Here is a 12,791-nt window from a genome sequence, read left to right on the forward strand (position 1 = left end):
AAATAACCTTTTTTCATTACATTTAACCTGTGACAAATACTTATGAGTTCAAATATCAAGACTGGAATTGAAATATTTCTTTACCCAAAGTTAAGTGTCATTCTTATTATAAACCACATTAACTCTTTCACTTGATTATTAACTCTGATCCCAGGTTTAGAGGTATTTAATAATCTTTCTACCTATAGCGGTTATACTGTTTTACTTTTGCATATGACGTTGGCAATCAGAATACAGATAAGCTATGTTTATTTTGGAATTTATTTTCCTTAAGATATATATGGGCTGGTATAGACATTTTGCAACTGAGGGATCAACTTATAAGCATTAACTGGTAAAGCCCCAGTAGAGCCCATTTTTAATTTTACTCCTCAAATAAAACAAATGCAGACTTATATGCAATAATCTGCAATTAAAACTTCCATTTAAGCTAAATAGACGGCACTGTCAATGATCTGAAAGTTAACAACTCCTTGTGTTTTCTTTTATTGGATGTATTTCAAAAGAATGTGAAATGTATTCAGAGTAATGAGAATACAGCATCATAAAGGAATTAATCTTAAATGTTATCTGCAACCACAAGCACCACAGCTATTAGAAATTGGACTCACACAACTGACTGAAAATAAGTAAATTTGCAGAACACACAAATACTAAAGACACATAAAAAACTATTACCGTACATGCAGAGCATGTTAATTTCTAAATCTACTGCAAGGATTTTTTTTTCCTATCTTCAATTCTTAATGGACAAGCACAGGTGTTGTCATTTACTTGTGTCCTTTTCTCACTTGCTAGGGAGGGAGTGTGTCACATTTTAACTTCATCCTCTGTTCATGAACTAGATTAAAACAATCGCCTTCCAAACTGGCCTGAAACACCTGCATAAGCTACTTCAGCAAATATTAACGCAAAATTTTCCTTCAGTGATACATTAAAATGACAATTTGTCAATAAAATAATTTAGTAGGCAATAACTCTGCTTAAAACAGGTAGCAATGTGTCTTTCTAATTTGTCCTTGCTCATTAGGATACAAGCATACATATATATAATGACAACAGACAGACATATATAGACCTTTAGACATATACCCCATTGACTTTCAGTCTGATGGCTTGTTTTGTGTAAATTATTTGAATATGTTATCCATTTTTCTATTTTATCTTGGCATGAATACTCTGCTAGAGATAAACTTTTCACTTGGCCTGAAGTCCTCATCATCTTCCATGGTGTTACCTTCCACAAGGAGTTTACAGGATGTCTTGTCATCAATGGCGTCGCAGGTGTACGTGTCTTCATCCCCCGAATCCACATCATTGATGGTGAGTTTTCGGTACACATCTTCACTCTTGATCTCGTACTTCTTGCCATGTTTGAGCTCTGTCTTGTTCTTGTACCACTTCACCTTTGCGCTGACACGTGACACTTGGCATTCAAGATGACCGCGATGCTTATACATCGCTATCTTATCCCTGAGTTTCTTCACAAACTTGACAGGCAGCTCTATAGTAACAATAACACTCAATCAATTAACATTATCATGTATGTCACAAAGGGATATCAAAGTCAATTCAATGCCAAGGCCTTGCCAAATTCCTTGCCTAAGCACACTTGAGGAAGGGCAACGGCCAAAGTTGTGATGGCTTAAGCAAAACAAATAGAGCATAACTGCAATTGGTGCAGCATAACTTTAAAAATATGTTTGCAAAAGCTACAGCAGATAGCTGTAAGCCAGGAGCGCCACTTCATTAAATAGTAATCATTGTGTTTTTACTGCGATATCAGTGGTTGTTAAATTGCTAAGAGCTTGACACTGTCACAGGAACAAGAAAACGTGCATGATGAGCAGCTTATGGTCAACTGATAGCAAAGTGCACCACCTACTCTGTTACACACTTTGTATCTCTAACAAATTAGATTTTTTTTCTTCACCTTCAGGAAGTTTTAATCCCCTTTATCACTTTTAGCTGGTCTCATAGTTTCTTTTTCTTTTGCCATCAGGCCTCAATGAGGCACAACAATGAAAATGCAAGTTGCAGTTGGATTTTCCATCCAATCAACAGTGTCAGAATGATGCATGTGTTTACGCTTTTGTTGGGATAACGTTTCATCAAACTCAACAGTGACCTTTCAAAGTTTTTTTAATTTACTTGTCAAATTTTGGAAGTCGGTATCAGAATTGTCTTGCATTCCAACACTATCAAATGAGTGTGAAAAGCCATTTAATCTTTTGAAGTTTTCTGACAGCTGTTGTTTTAGTAAATGAAATGATCCATTTGCAACCACATATGAACATTGTGACATGAAGGTTAGCTGAAGCGTGCAACAGCATACATACGTCAAAAGCTGTATTTGTTTACCTTTCACTTTGAGTTTTGCAGTTGAAGAGGCCTTTTCAGCTGTGAATTTAATCTCACCAATATCACCTGGGGTGACTGACTTAAACAGCAGAACATAGGTCCTCCCTGCAGTCAGAAATAGACACCTTGAAATGACAAACGTGGGCAGATCCTGGAACATTGCACGGTTAAAAGTGTATATCAAAAAGTTTTGATCATTTCTTGACCTTACCCTCTTGTCTCATCTTGATGTTGTCGCCAGCTTTGACTTTGACACCTCCTTTATACCACTGGCATTCCACCTCATCATGTGAGATTTCACAAACAAATGCAGCACTCTCCTTCTCCATCACCTCCACGTTCTCCAGCTTCTTAACAATCTTGACCTCTCTGGCTGCAGGAGTAAAATTTTAAAAATTTTCCTTTAAAAAGAGCACAACGAAGTGATACACTGCTAATTTGGGGGCTTTACAATACAACTGTGTGCTACCATGAACGGTGAGTTTGGCGGATGTGTTATCATTAGCAGTGCGACAGATGTAATTCCCAGCATCCTCAGGCGTGCATTTGTTGATGACCAAGGAGCGCTTCCGGCCCAAGGAATGGATGCTGTAGTTCTTCCCAGGTTTGAGCTCCATGTCATTCTGCAAAGTCAGTGTTTTCAAAATTTTAAAATCAATATGTACTTTTTATATCCTATAATTCAATCTTAGAATAATCTCTCACCTTGAACCACTTCACATCTGCATTAGATCTGGACACCTCACATTCAAAAGTCACCTTCTCCTTCTCTGCAACACTAATGTCCATGATGGGATTGGAGATCATAGCCGGAGGTTCTGGAGGATGAAAACATGTGTGTCAAAATTTGCTTGACTGAATCTTCTTGTTGTGTTAATGTGCAACAATAAAATTTAAGTCTTCCAAGAAACCAGTTAGGTGTTTTGTTTAAAAACAGGAAGCACCCCTCACCTGTGACAACCAGCTTGCAGGAAATGTGCACCCCCTCTGCTTGGAAGACAATAGTTCCTGCATCCTCCCTCTTGAGGTTGGAAAATGTTAAGGCATGCTTCTTTCCTAAAACTGTGATACGGCAGTTCCCTCCTGACTTTAACTTCACGCCATCTCGGGTCCAGGTTACATCAACATCAGCCTGATTGAGTTCTGCCTCAAGAGTTACAGTCTCTGTTTCATGGGCTGTGGTGTCTGTGAGACCTTTGATGACCTTGATCTTCTTCACTGGAGGTTAGGGATAAAAATATCTGTTTACATGCAATCAAAGATTTCTACCTTATAAAATAATATTATATTATTATATATAATATATATTATTATATCATATAAATAAGGAATTGTGGATTACTCTTACTTTCCACACTGAGTTTGGCCTGGGTTTTGTCGTCCAGTGTTTCACATGAGTAGATGCCGCGATCAGCATGAGTCACACTCTTGAAGACCAGAGCCTGCTTAGCTCCATTCACCCGGATCTCCATGTTTCCAGCAGGCTGCAACACTACGCTGTTTTTCATCCACCTCACTTCACTTGATGGCTTACTGAGCTCCACCTCCAGTTTTACTTCACTTAGCTCCTCCACTGTCAGGTTCTCTAGCTTCTTCTTAAAGGTCACAGGCTCATCTAATTAGGGTGCAAGAAAAGTCAAAGTTGAAGGGGAGATTACATTCTGTAGCATGATGAAGAGACTGTTTGATGAGGGATTCAAATTCTTACGTTGCACTTGTAGGGTAGCCTGACAGCTTTTGCCTTCTGCATCCACGCTTATCTCTCCAGCGTCTTTTTGTGTTACAGAGGTGATGGTGAGTGAGTGGCTGCCACCACCTTGCTCAATCTTATACTTGGGCCCAGCTGTGACTGGTAAGCTGTTGTGGAACCATTTAACACTGGCATCTGCAGGGTTGACTGCGCACTTGAAGATGGCATCTTTTCCCTCCATTGCAGCCACGTTGTTCAGTTTGGTAGTCAGTCTCACTAATCTGGGCGCTGAAAAAAACACAAGTTGCATCAAATGAGGTTTCTACTTCAAAGCTGTGATACTTCTAGTTAAAGGAACTGAAAACTGACCTTTTGAGGAGACTTTAGCAGAGGTTTTGTCCTTTCTGCATTCACAGCTGTATTCTCCTTCATCTTCTTTGGTCATGCCAGTCACAGTGAGAACCCGCTTTGCACCATCTGTCCTGATACTGTGCCTGCCTCCAGGTTTAATTTCACGGCCATCACGCTGCCAGACAACATCCCCTGAGGCTTGATTTAGTTCACACACCAGGCTGAGTGTACCGCCCAACTCCACCGTAGTCGGTTTCAAAGGGACGACAAACTTCAAAGCTGCATCTGAAAACAAAAACACGGCAGATCAAAATAAAATCTGGCATCTGAAGAGGTCTTCAGAGTAAGGTTATCAAAGGTAAAATATAAAAAAAATAAGATATGATAGAAAACATCTCCACTACTTGCCTTTGACTTGAACTTTAAACTCCTGTTTGTCATCAGCAGTTTGACAGGAGTATGATCCGCTGTCTTTGGATTCTGAGGATTTCACAATAAGGGTACGAGAAAGGCCGTCCTTTTTCATTTCATACTTGCTGCCCGCCTTGAGCTCCACACCGTCTCTAAACCACTTCACACTGCCACCCTCTGAGGTCAGCTCAGTAGTCAAAACAATGCTTTCACTTGCTTGTACGCTACATGTGTCTTTGACTTGTTTCTTCTGGAACTTGACAGCTGCATCTAAGAGAGACAGAAACTGTTTTTTAGGATTTTCTGTGGAGAATTATCACTCTTTGAAGGTAGTTATCTTAAAACATGCTTTACCTGTCGTCTGCAGCTTAAATGAAAGCTTCTCTGAACCAGCCTCACATCTGTACTCTCCAGCATCTTTTTTATCCATTTTTTCTATGACCAGCTCACGGATTTTCCCTTTCGATTCCATGTGGACTGCTTTGCTAGGAGTGATTTCTTTGCCATCCTTGTACCATTTTACCTCTGTCTTGGAATCAGAAACCTCACAGCTCAGAGTGGCTTTCTGGGAGAGTGGAGCTTTGACCTCCTTCTGGATGGACTCCTTATTAGAGAAGGCAGCTTGGGCTTCTACAGAAGACATAAAATATTTGATGCCAACCTTAGCAAAGCTTTAATGAAAAAAAAAAAAAAAAAAAAGAAGAAGAAGATTCAGTGCTTGAATGTTAAACAACACCTTTTCTCCTCTTACCTGTCACCTGTATCTTGAAAGCCGACTTCTCAGACCCAGCCTCACACGTGTACTCCCCAGCATCCTTCTTTTCTACGTTGTCAATCACCAGCTGGCGACTGTTGCCTTTAGCCTCTGTATGGACGGTCTTACTGGTGGTGAGGAGTTTTCCATCCTTGTACCATTTGACCTCTGCCTTGGAATCCGATACCTCCCAGCTAAGAGTGGCTTTTTGGGAGACAGTGGCTTTGACCTCCTTCTGGACTGCTTCCTTTTTAGAGACAGCTGGCTTGGCTTGGCTGTCTGCAAAATTATTCAAAAAGAATATCATGTTAAAAGCAACCTTTAATTTTAATGAATGAAAAAATAATAATCAATGTGATACAAGCCTCCAAAATACAGTACAATGACCACTAGCATCAAACATCAACAGTGGTTGTATAAATCAAAAACAAGTGCAGCCAGAACCAGCTAACTGTATTATGTAGCTTCATGAATTACAGCAAAAATCTGTAATATCAAAATTTCAAAACATTTCAAACGCAGCACAGGACCCTAACCCAGTAAATCCACAGTAGCTGTTGTATCAAAGCTGAGGAGTGGAGACAAGCAGACATCTGAAAAAGTGCAGAATAAGTTCACACACAGTAGCACACTGTTCCAATCCTCATTCCTCATACCTGCCACCTGAACTTTAAATCCCATTTTTTCAGCTCCAACTTCACAGAAGTACTCTCCAACATCTTTCTTCTCCACACTGTCAATCACCAGCTGACGTGTCTTGCCCTTTGACTCCATGTGAACTGTTCTGCTGGGACTCAGCAGTTTGCCATCCTTGTACCACTTTGCCTCTGCCTTGCTATCAGCTACCTCACAACTCATCGTGGTTTTCTGGGAGAGAGTTGCTTTCACTTCCTTCTGAACAGACTCTTTCTTGAGGAAAGTGGATTTAGCCTGGGCTTCTGTGGAAGTGGCTGTAAAGGATTGCAGCACCAGCAGGATTATCCAGTCGAAAAATGGACTCAAACAACACCTTAGATATACAGGGCAAACCAAACCTTTTAAAGCCACTGCACAGCGAAGGAGCTCTACTAAAGCACATCAGATCAGGGACAAACAACATAACTCACTGTAGCCACAAAGCAAAAGCACTTCTGGAACAAGTATGTTGCCACAAAGAGTATCCTGGCACATAAAATACAATTCACTCAGCACAAAGACAGACCAAAACCATGACCGTAAGCTGACAGACAACAGAGCCACAGGACACCAGTGCTGCCTCAGCAAACAAATGCTACAAGAATAGATTGAATATTGGAGAAGTGACAACATATTTGCACAACTAGCATCTCAAAGTGAGATGTTTGAGCAAAGCAGACTAGACTCAGGACTTCAGCAAAAATGCATCCAACATTTATCGCAGCATGATCAATCATTTTTCAAAGAAGACTGGAAAAACAGGAAAATGAGATAGCTAAAGGATGGACACATATTAATATTTTTGGCTCTTCAAATGAAAATTAAAATCAAAATGCAAATGCAAGAGCTGAAATCTTAATATAAATTAATGTAATATTTCAATCAGAGATATTTTTTTTGCATCTAGATTTTTTCTTTACAAGTTTTTACCTCCAACAAAATCATAACCAGTTGAGTTTGGCAGATGCAGTGCATTGTCCTTACCTTCTACATGAATTTTGAAGAACAGCTTCTCAGTCCCTGCTTCACAGACGTACTCTCCAGCATCTTTCTTCTCCACACTGTCAATCACCAGCTGGCGATTCTTGCCTTTGGACTCTGTGTGGATTGTCTTACTGGAAGTGAGGAGTTTTCCATCTTTGTACCATTTCACCTCTGTCTTGGTATCAGCTACCTCACAGCTCAGGGTTGCTTTCTGGGAGAGGATTGCTTTCACATCCTTCTGGACAGACTCCTTGTTGAAGAAAGCTGACTGGGCATCTAGTGTTGGTTGAGAAATAAAAAATCACATATCACTGAAACATCTGGAAAATATCTACTGAGGAAATTCTTGAGGGTGCAGTTTTAATTTTTCATTCACTGTCACTGGCAAATATTATCTGCTTTGGATCTTCAAATTAAATACTGGATACACACTTTGAACCAGAAAGCTGCTCTACAACAGCAACTAACTCTCTAAACCTTTGGGGTATAATGGCTCAGTGTATTTGAGCCGAATTGTTTAGTAGGGACTTTAGCTGAGTATGAAACTGCCTTAGTCAGTGTGCCAGTTGACCCAAAATAACTTTATTTTATCTACTTATTTCACTGCAATTCTAGAGCCTGAGATTTTCCTGGAAAGTTCAAGCAAGCTAGTCTGCTTAGCCTGTGTTGCTTGAGCTTTATGGGCATCAATAACTATCAAATGTTCACTGGTTTAGCTAAATGTAATGAGGATATTTTGATGTAGTCATGTAACATAAATCATCTTGCTTTGCTCTAATGTGTCAGTGAGCGGAGTTACTTGGAAAAAGACCACTGAAGATCTTTTCCTATAAATGTTCAGACAGTTATCACAGACGGTAAAGAGTTTAATCTCTTTGGAAATACTCGCTGCAGAAATCAGGATTTAAGCATGTGGCCACAACAGTGCCAGAGTCCAGCTATAAAGTGGCTCCATGAGTGCATTTTACTAAGAAATTAATAACAAGCACAAGCGGCAGTTGTTCAGGAATTATCAACAGAAATGAACAGAACAGAGACTTTACAAACTGTCTTTTGAGCTGTTTTTTGTGTTAGTTTTTGATAACACTTAACTATAAGATCCTTACTGACCAAGTCTACTCTGGATGTATAAAATTGATGTTTAAATCCTATGATCATTTTTCCAGATTTCATACCTGACACAGATATCTTGAAGACCAGCTTATCCCCTCCAGCTTCACACGTGTACTCTCCAGCATCACTCTTCTCCACCTTTTCTATGACCAGCTGACGAGTATTGCCTTTTGTTTCAGAGTACATCGTCCTGCTGGATATCAACAACTTGCCATCTTTGTACCACTTCACCTCCGTCTTGCTGTCAGAAACACTGCAGCTCAGAGTGGCTTTCTGGGAGAGAGTTGCTTTCACTTCTTTCTGGACAGACTCCTTGTTGGAGAAGGCAGCTACGGCTTGAGTTTCTGAGAAAGAGCAAGGGAAAGAAAAATATAACTGAGCTGTGAGCTCAAGTGTGTTAAAAAAGAAAAAAATCAGACAGTCTTACCTTTTATCTTGACCTGGAATGTGACTTTGTCTGCTGCTGTCTCACAGGAGTAATGTCCCTCATCACTTTTCTTGGCTTGCTTGATGATGAGCTTCCTTTGAGTCCCTTTGGACACAATGCTGGTTCTTTGGTCCTCAGTCATTTCCACCTTATCTTTTCTCCAAACGACGGCTGCATTGGCGGGAGAAACCTCACAGCTCAACTCCAGATCTCCTTTGAGGGACGATGTCAATCCCATGGGGCCTCTTGCTTTGTTCAGGAACTTGGCGGGTTCATCTTTGAGAAACAGAGACAGGAACAAAGCTGTGACTTTTGTGAACTTTGTTTTTATCAAGCAAATACATACATTTCTGTGTTGCTTGAACCACATCAGGTCATATGAACTTGGTGACATTCACCGAAATACCCTAAGAGACGCATATATTTAGTTTTGGTGTGAGAGCAGCACATGTGCGAGTCAAGCATGAGGTGGAATAGGAGAGGAAGGCTGGGCCTGACAACATGATGACAGATAGTTCTTTCCCGTGTTTGATGGCACACATTCACACGCTCATGCCAGCAAGCTATCAGAGCATATCACATATCAAATGCTCTGAGACAAACAGTCTGCATTACGAGTGTTCGAGTAGTACTTCCTCCAATCACTGAGCCTATTACCAAATCAATCCTCCTGAATGAAGTTTGGCCATACAACACTGCGTGTACCTTTAAGAGCGAGCTGCATGGACATCCTGTCATCAGCTAGGACACACTCATAGATGCCCACATCCTCCTCAGTAACATTGTGCACCATCAGAGTCCTCTTACGGTCGATAATCGAATATTCATACTTCTTTCCCATTTTTAACTCTCTTCCATTCTTCATCCAAACCACCTGGAGGAATAAAAACACAAGAGATAACCATACAGACATGACAAAGGGATACAGTTTCTATCTTTACAAAGGTGTACAGTCAAAGATAAAATAATATGATCTGTGGGGCGTTATGATACTTAAGGTCATGTATGTTCTCATCACACACCTGTGTATTGTAATCGGACACCTCAGCAGTCAGATGAGCAGTCTCTTGGGCGCTGCACGTTACCACCCCAAGCTGTTGTGACTTGTTGATGAACCTAACAGAAGGAGCTAAAAACAGATGCCAGGTAAAAAAAAAAGAAGAAAATACAGGAAATAACAACAAACTCCAATTTGTGACAAAATATGTAGCAAATGCATCATATACATAAGTAAATGTATTAAAACATTACTTTAAGAACACTGCAAACCTTTCACAGTGAGGATGCAACTAGTTTGAGAGCCTCCACCCACAAACTTGACCTCAGCTCCGTTCATTTCCATGGTCACGTCACGGATGAGCAGGGTGTGAGTGTTCTTGGCCCTGGTAATGAGGTAGTCAGCTCCGCTGCGCAGGAGGCGACCATTTATAGACCAGAAGCCAGAACAAACAGCAGAAAGCTCCACAGAGATGGAGAACTCCTCTCCACTGACGGCAGTGCTGTTCTTCAAGCCTGTTCGGATTTCAGCACTGGGCTCTGGAAAACACAGAGAAAAAAACACATAAGAGGAGAACTGCAACATCACATGGATTGGAAAACGTCACAGAGACATCAGTCTTACCCAGGTAGAAGCTACCGGGCACCTCCAGGTAGGGACTCTGGCCAAAGTCATTCATAGCAGAAATACGGAACTGGTAGCTGGCTTCTTCAGTGAAGTTACTGATGGTGAACTCTGTTGAAATGAGGTTTTCTCCAGAGCTGCATCTCTGCCAGGTCTGAGAGCCAATCTTCCTCCTCTCCACGATGTACCCCTTGATGGGGACAGGGCGGTCGCTGTCAGGAGGAGACCACTGAAGAGTGATGGATGAGTCAGTCTTACTCCGCACCACGGCATCGACTGGGGGATCAGGAGGATGCTTTCTTGCAGCTTGAGTGAACAGATTGATAATCGTGTTATTTATTTTAGCTTCAATGTTGTATACTTATTTTCATTTGCATTCAATCTTTAAATTCAACACAGTGCATTTAAGTTCTATCCCCACCAGTGACAGAGAATCGAGTAGAAGTTTTGCAGTCTCCAGCCACAAAGGCCACTTCTCCTGAGTCATCGGCCTGGCAATCCCTTATAGTGAGCGTGTACTGTCTGAGCATGCAGGCGATGGCAATACGGGAGTCTTCCTTGAGTTTTTCGCCATTGCGGGTCCAGTACGCGTCCTTGCAGGGATCCTCCAGCTCCACACAGAAGATGACGGTGTCACTGACGGGCACCACTGTCCTTCGAGGAAGCTTTTTAGTAATGTTGCCTGGGATAATGACAAAGAGAGGGCTTATTGTAAAAAATGAAGTTATTCATCACAGTTATAACAAAGCCTCACTTTAAAATGACATTAAAGAGTAAATAAAGACAGAACAAAGTGCTCCTCATACCCAGGACAGTGAGCTCAGCCACTGTGCGGCTGCCCTCCTTCATCTCACAGATATAAACACCATCATCATTTGTGGTGACATTGTGAATGGTGAGACGACGCAGAGTGCCCTCCTGCTCCATGATATATTTGACGCTCTGCTCCAGCCGTGTTTCCTCCATGAACCAGCTGGTCTGAGTGGAGCCTGCAGGCACCTCACACATCATCGTAGCTGATGCTTTCTCTTGTACCTCCACATCCTGAAGCTTCCTCCTGAATGGAACCTTAGGCTCTGACATGAAAAAAAATGACAACAAACCAAGTCAATTAAAAGCTTTTTCAACATCAGCTTTGAAATCTTGTTTAGATGCAAATACATCAGACAGCTCCAGAAAAGGCCACAGTAAAACATGTGGTCCATTGGTTAGGAGATAAATGGACAATTTATTGGTTTGTGTTTGAGTAAAATTATCATTTTGTTCTATTGCGCACAACGTGTCCCCTATCTTTCTTCATTCCAAGTAAAATATTCATATTTAGGTATTTTCCCAACTGTGAATTACACAGAAAAAACAAGTTACTCTTCATTCATTGAAGTAAAAACAGATTATTTTTGTCAGACATCAAAGGATTCTGAAATTAATATTTCGTTGAATAAACCAAAATTTAAACCAGCCTTTACACATTATTGGGTGATTTTGCATCACTCTTGAAAGAAAAAGTAATCCAACATTTTTGTTCAGAGTCTTGTCAGATAATCACCAAACCAAAACTTCATCAAGTAATCTAAGTCAGAATGAGATCTGTTTGTTTTTTTAAATTAACACTGGGATAGAAATGTTTCAGACATGTAGAGATGCTAATATTTTAATAACTGCAGTGGTCTCTTCATTTTTTTTTTCTGGGACTAAGACTTCTCAGTTTTCTTACTCTATTAAGCACAAATGACGGTTACAGTTTTGAAATAAATCAGCATCCATATTTTGGAACTGAGCCAACAGTTTTAGCTTCAGGAATGAAGTGCACGCCCTGCTGCAAAGTCACAGACTATAAAATCTACAAGTGCTGAAACATGTGGAATTTCATTTTGAGTTATGAGTGGCTAAGTCCAGTAGGTTCAGTAAATCAATCCAAGACGATAAACCAGTGATAAAATAAAAATAATGTTACTTTTCAAATTGTGAATGTATTTGTAAAGGACCTATTACATTTTTTCTTTTTAATATATTTCCTGAGACACTTTCTTACACTGATAAAGTTTTAAAAGGAAAACCTGGCCTTGATAAGGTATCTCCCTAAGAATGTGTCTCACTTCCTTTCCTGACATAACACCACACCGACTAAATTCCAGGTGCCATGAAATAATTCTTTAAAAAATTAAGGTTAAAACAAACATGTTTTGGATTTGCAGTTTAAAAAAGCCCAACAGTCTTTCCCGTGCTCACTGCTGTACAAGTATATAAGGAGAGACAACCAGTGTCTGCAATTAAACAACCAATAGCTACATGAGTAAGACACTCCTCAGTATTGAACTGAATGGAGAATAAAAACCAAAATAAAGCTGGAACACTTCAACTTCTTCCCAAGGGAAGTCACAGAAGCCAAAGTGTCAAAGTGCTC

The 12,791-nt window shown here is 40.4% G+C and overlaps 1 protein-coding gene across 1 annotated transcript in view; it reads right to left on the reverse strand.

The window, feature by feature from the left end:
* obscnb (obscurin, cytoskeletal calmodulin and titin-interacting RhoGEF b) overlaps positions 1–12,791 on the reverse strand; it is a 53,957-nt gene that overhangs the window by 38,210 nt on the left and 2,956 nt on the right. Inside the window, exons 3-24 of the mRNA XM_074688519.1 lie at positions 11,194–11,463; positions 10,809–11,069; positions 10,388–10,693; positions 10,036–10,302; positions 9,789–9,895; positions 9,472–9,640; positions 8,767–9,042; positions 8,402–8,683; positions 7,227–7,502; positions 6,224–6,505; positions 5,565–5,846; positions 5,168–5,443; positions 4,811–5,083; positions 4,421–4,687; positions 4,070–4,339; positions 3,710–3,976; positions 3,313–3,579; positions 3,067–3,179; positions 2,831–2,984; positions 2,573–2,734; positions 2,362–2,466; positions 1,238–1,504 (exon numbers count right to left, since the gene is read on the reverse strand). Coding sequence (XP_074544620.1) covers positions 1,238–1,504; positions 2,362–2,466; positions 2,573–2,734; positions 2,831–2,984; positions 3,067–3,179; positions 3,313–3,579; positions 3,710–3,976; positions 4,070–4,339; positions 4,421–4,687; positions 4,811–5,083; positions 5,168–5,443; positions 5,565–5,846; positions 6,224–6,505; positions 7,227–7,502; positions 8,402–8,683; positions 8,767–9,042; positions 9,472–9,640; positions 9,789–9,895; positions 10,036–10,302; positions 10,388–10,693; positions 10,809–11,069; positions 11,194–11,463 — 5,199 coding nt within the window. The remainder of the gene's footprint in view (positions 1–1,237; positions 1,505–2,361; positions 2,467–2,572; positions 2,735–2,830; positions 2,985–3,066; positions 3,180–3,312; positions 3,580–3,709; positions 3,977–4,069; positions 4,340–4,420; positions 4,688–4,810; positions 5,084–5,167; positions 5,444–5,564; positions 5,847–6,223; positions 6,506–7,226; positions 7,503–8,401; positions 8,684–8,766; positions 9,043–9,471; positions 9,641–9,788; positions 9,896–10,035; positions 10,303–10,387; positions 10,694–10,808; positions 11,070–11,193; positions 11,464–12,791) is intronic.

Source organism: Halichoeres trimaculatus, unplaced genomic scaffold (assembly GCF_033239565.1).
Source record: "Halichoeres trimaculatus isolate MK-OKI-2021-1 unplaced genomic scaffold, fHalTri1.1 fHalTri1_scaffold_15, whole genome shotgun sequence".
In the NCBI taxonomy this organism is placed as follows: domain Eukaryota; kingdom Metazoa; phylum Chordata; class Actinopteri; order Labriformes; family Labridae; genus Halichoeres; species Halichoeres trimaculatus.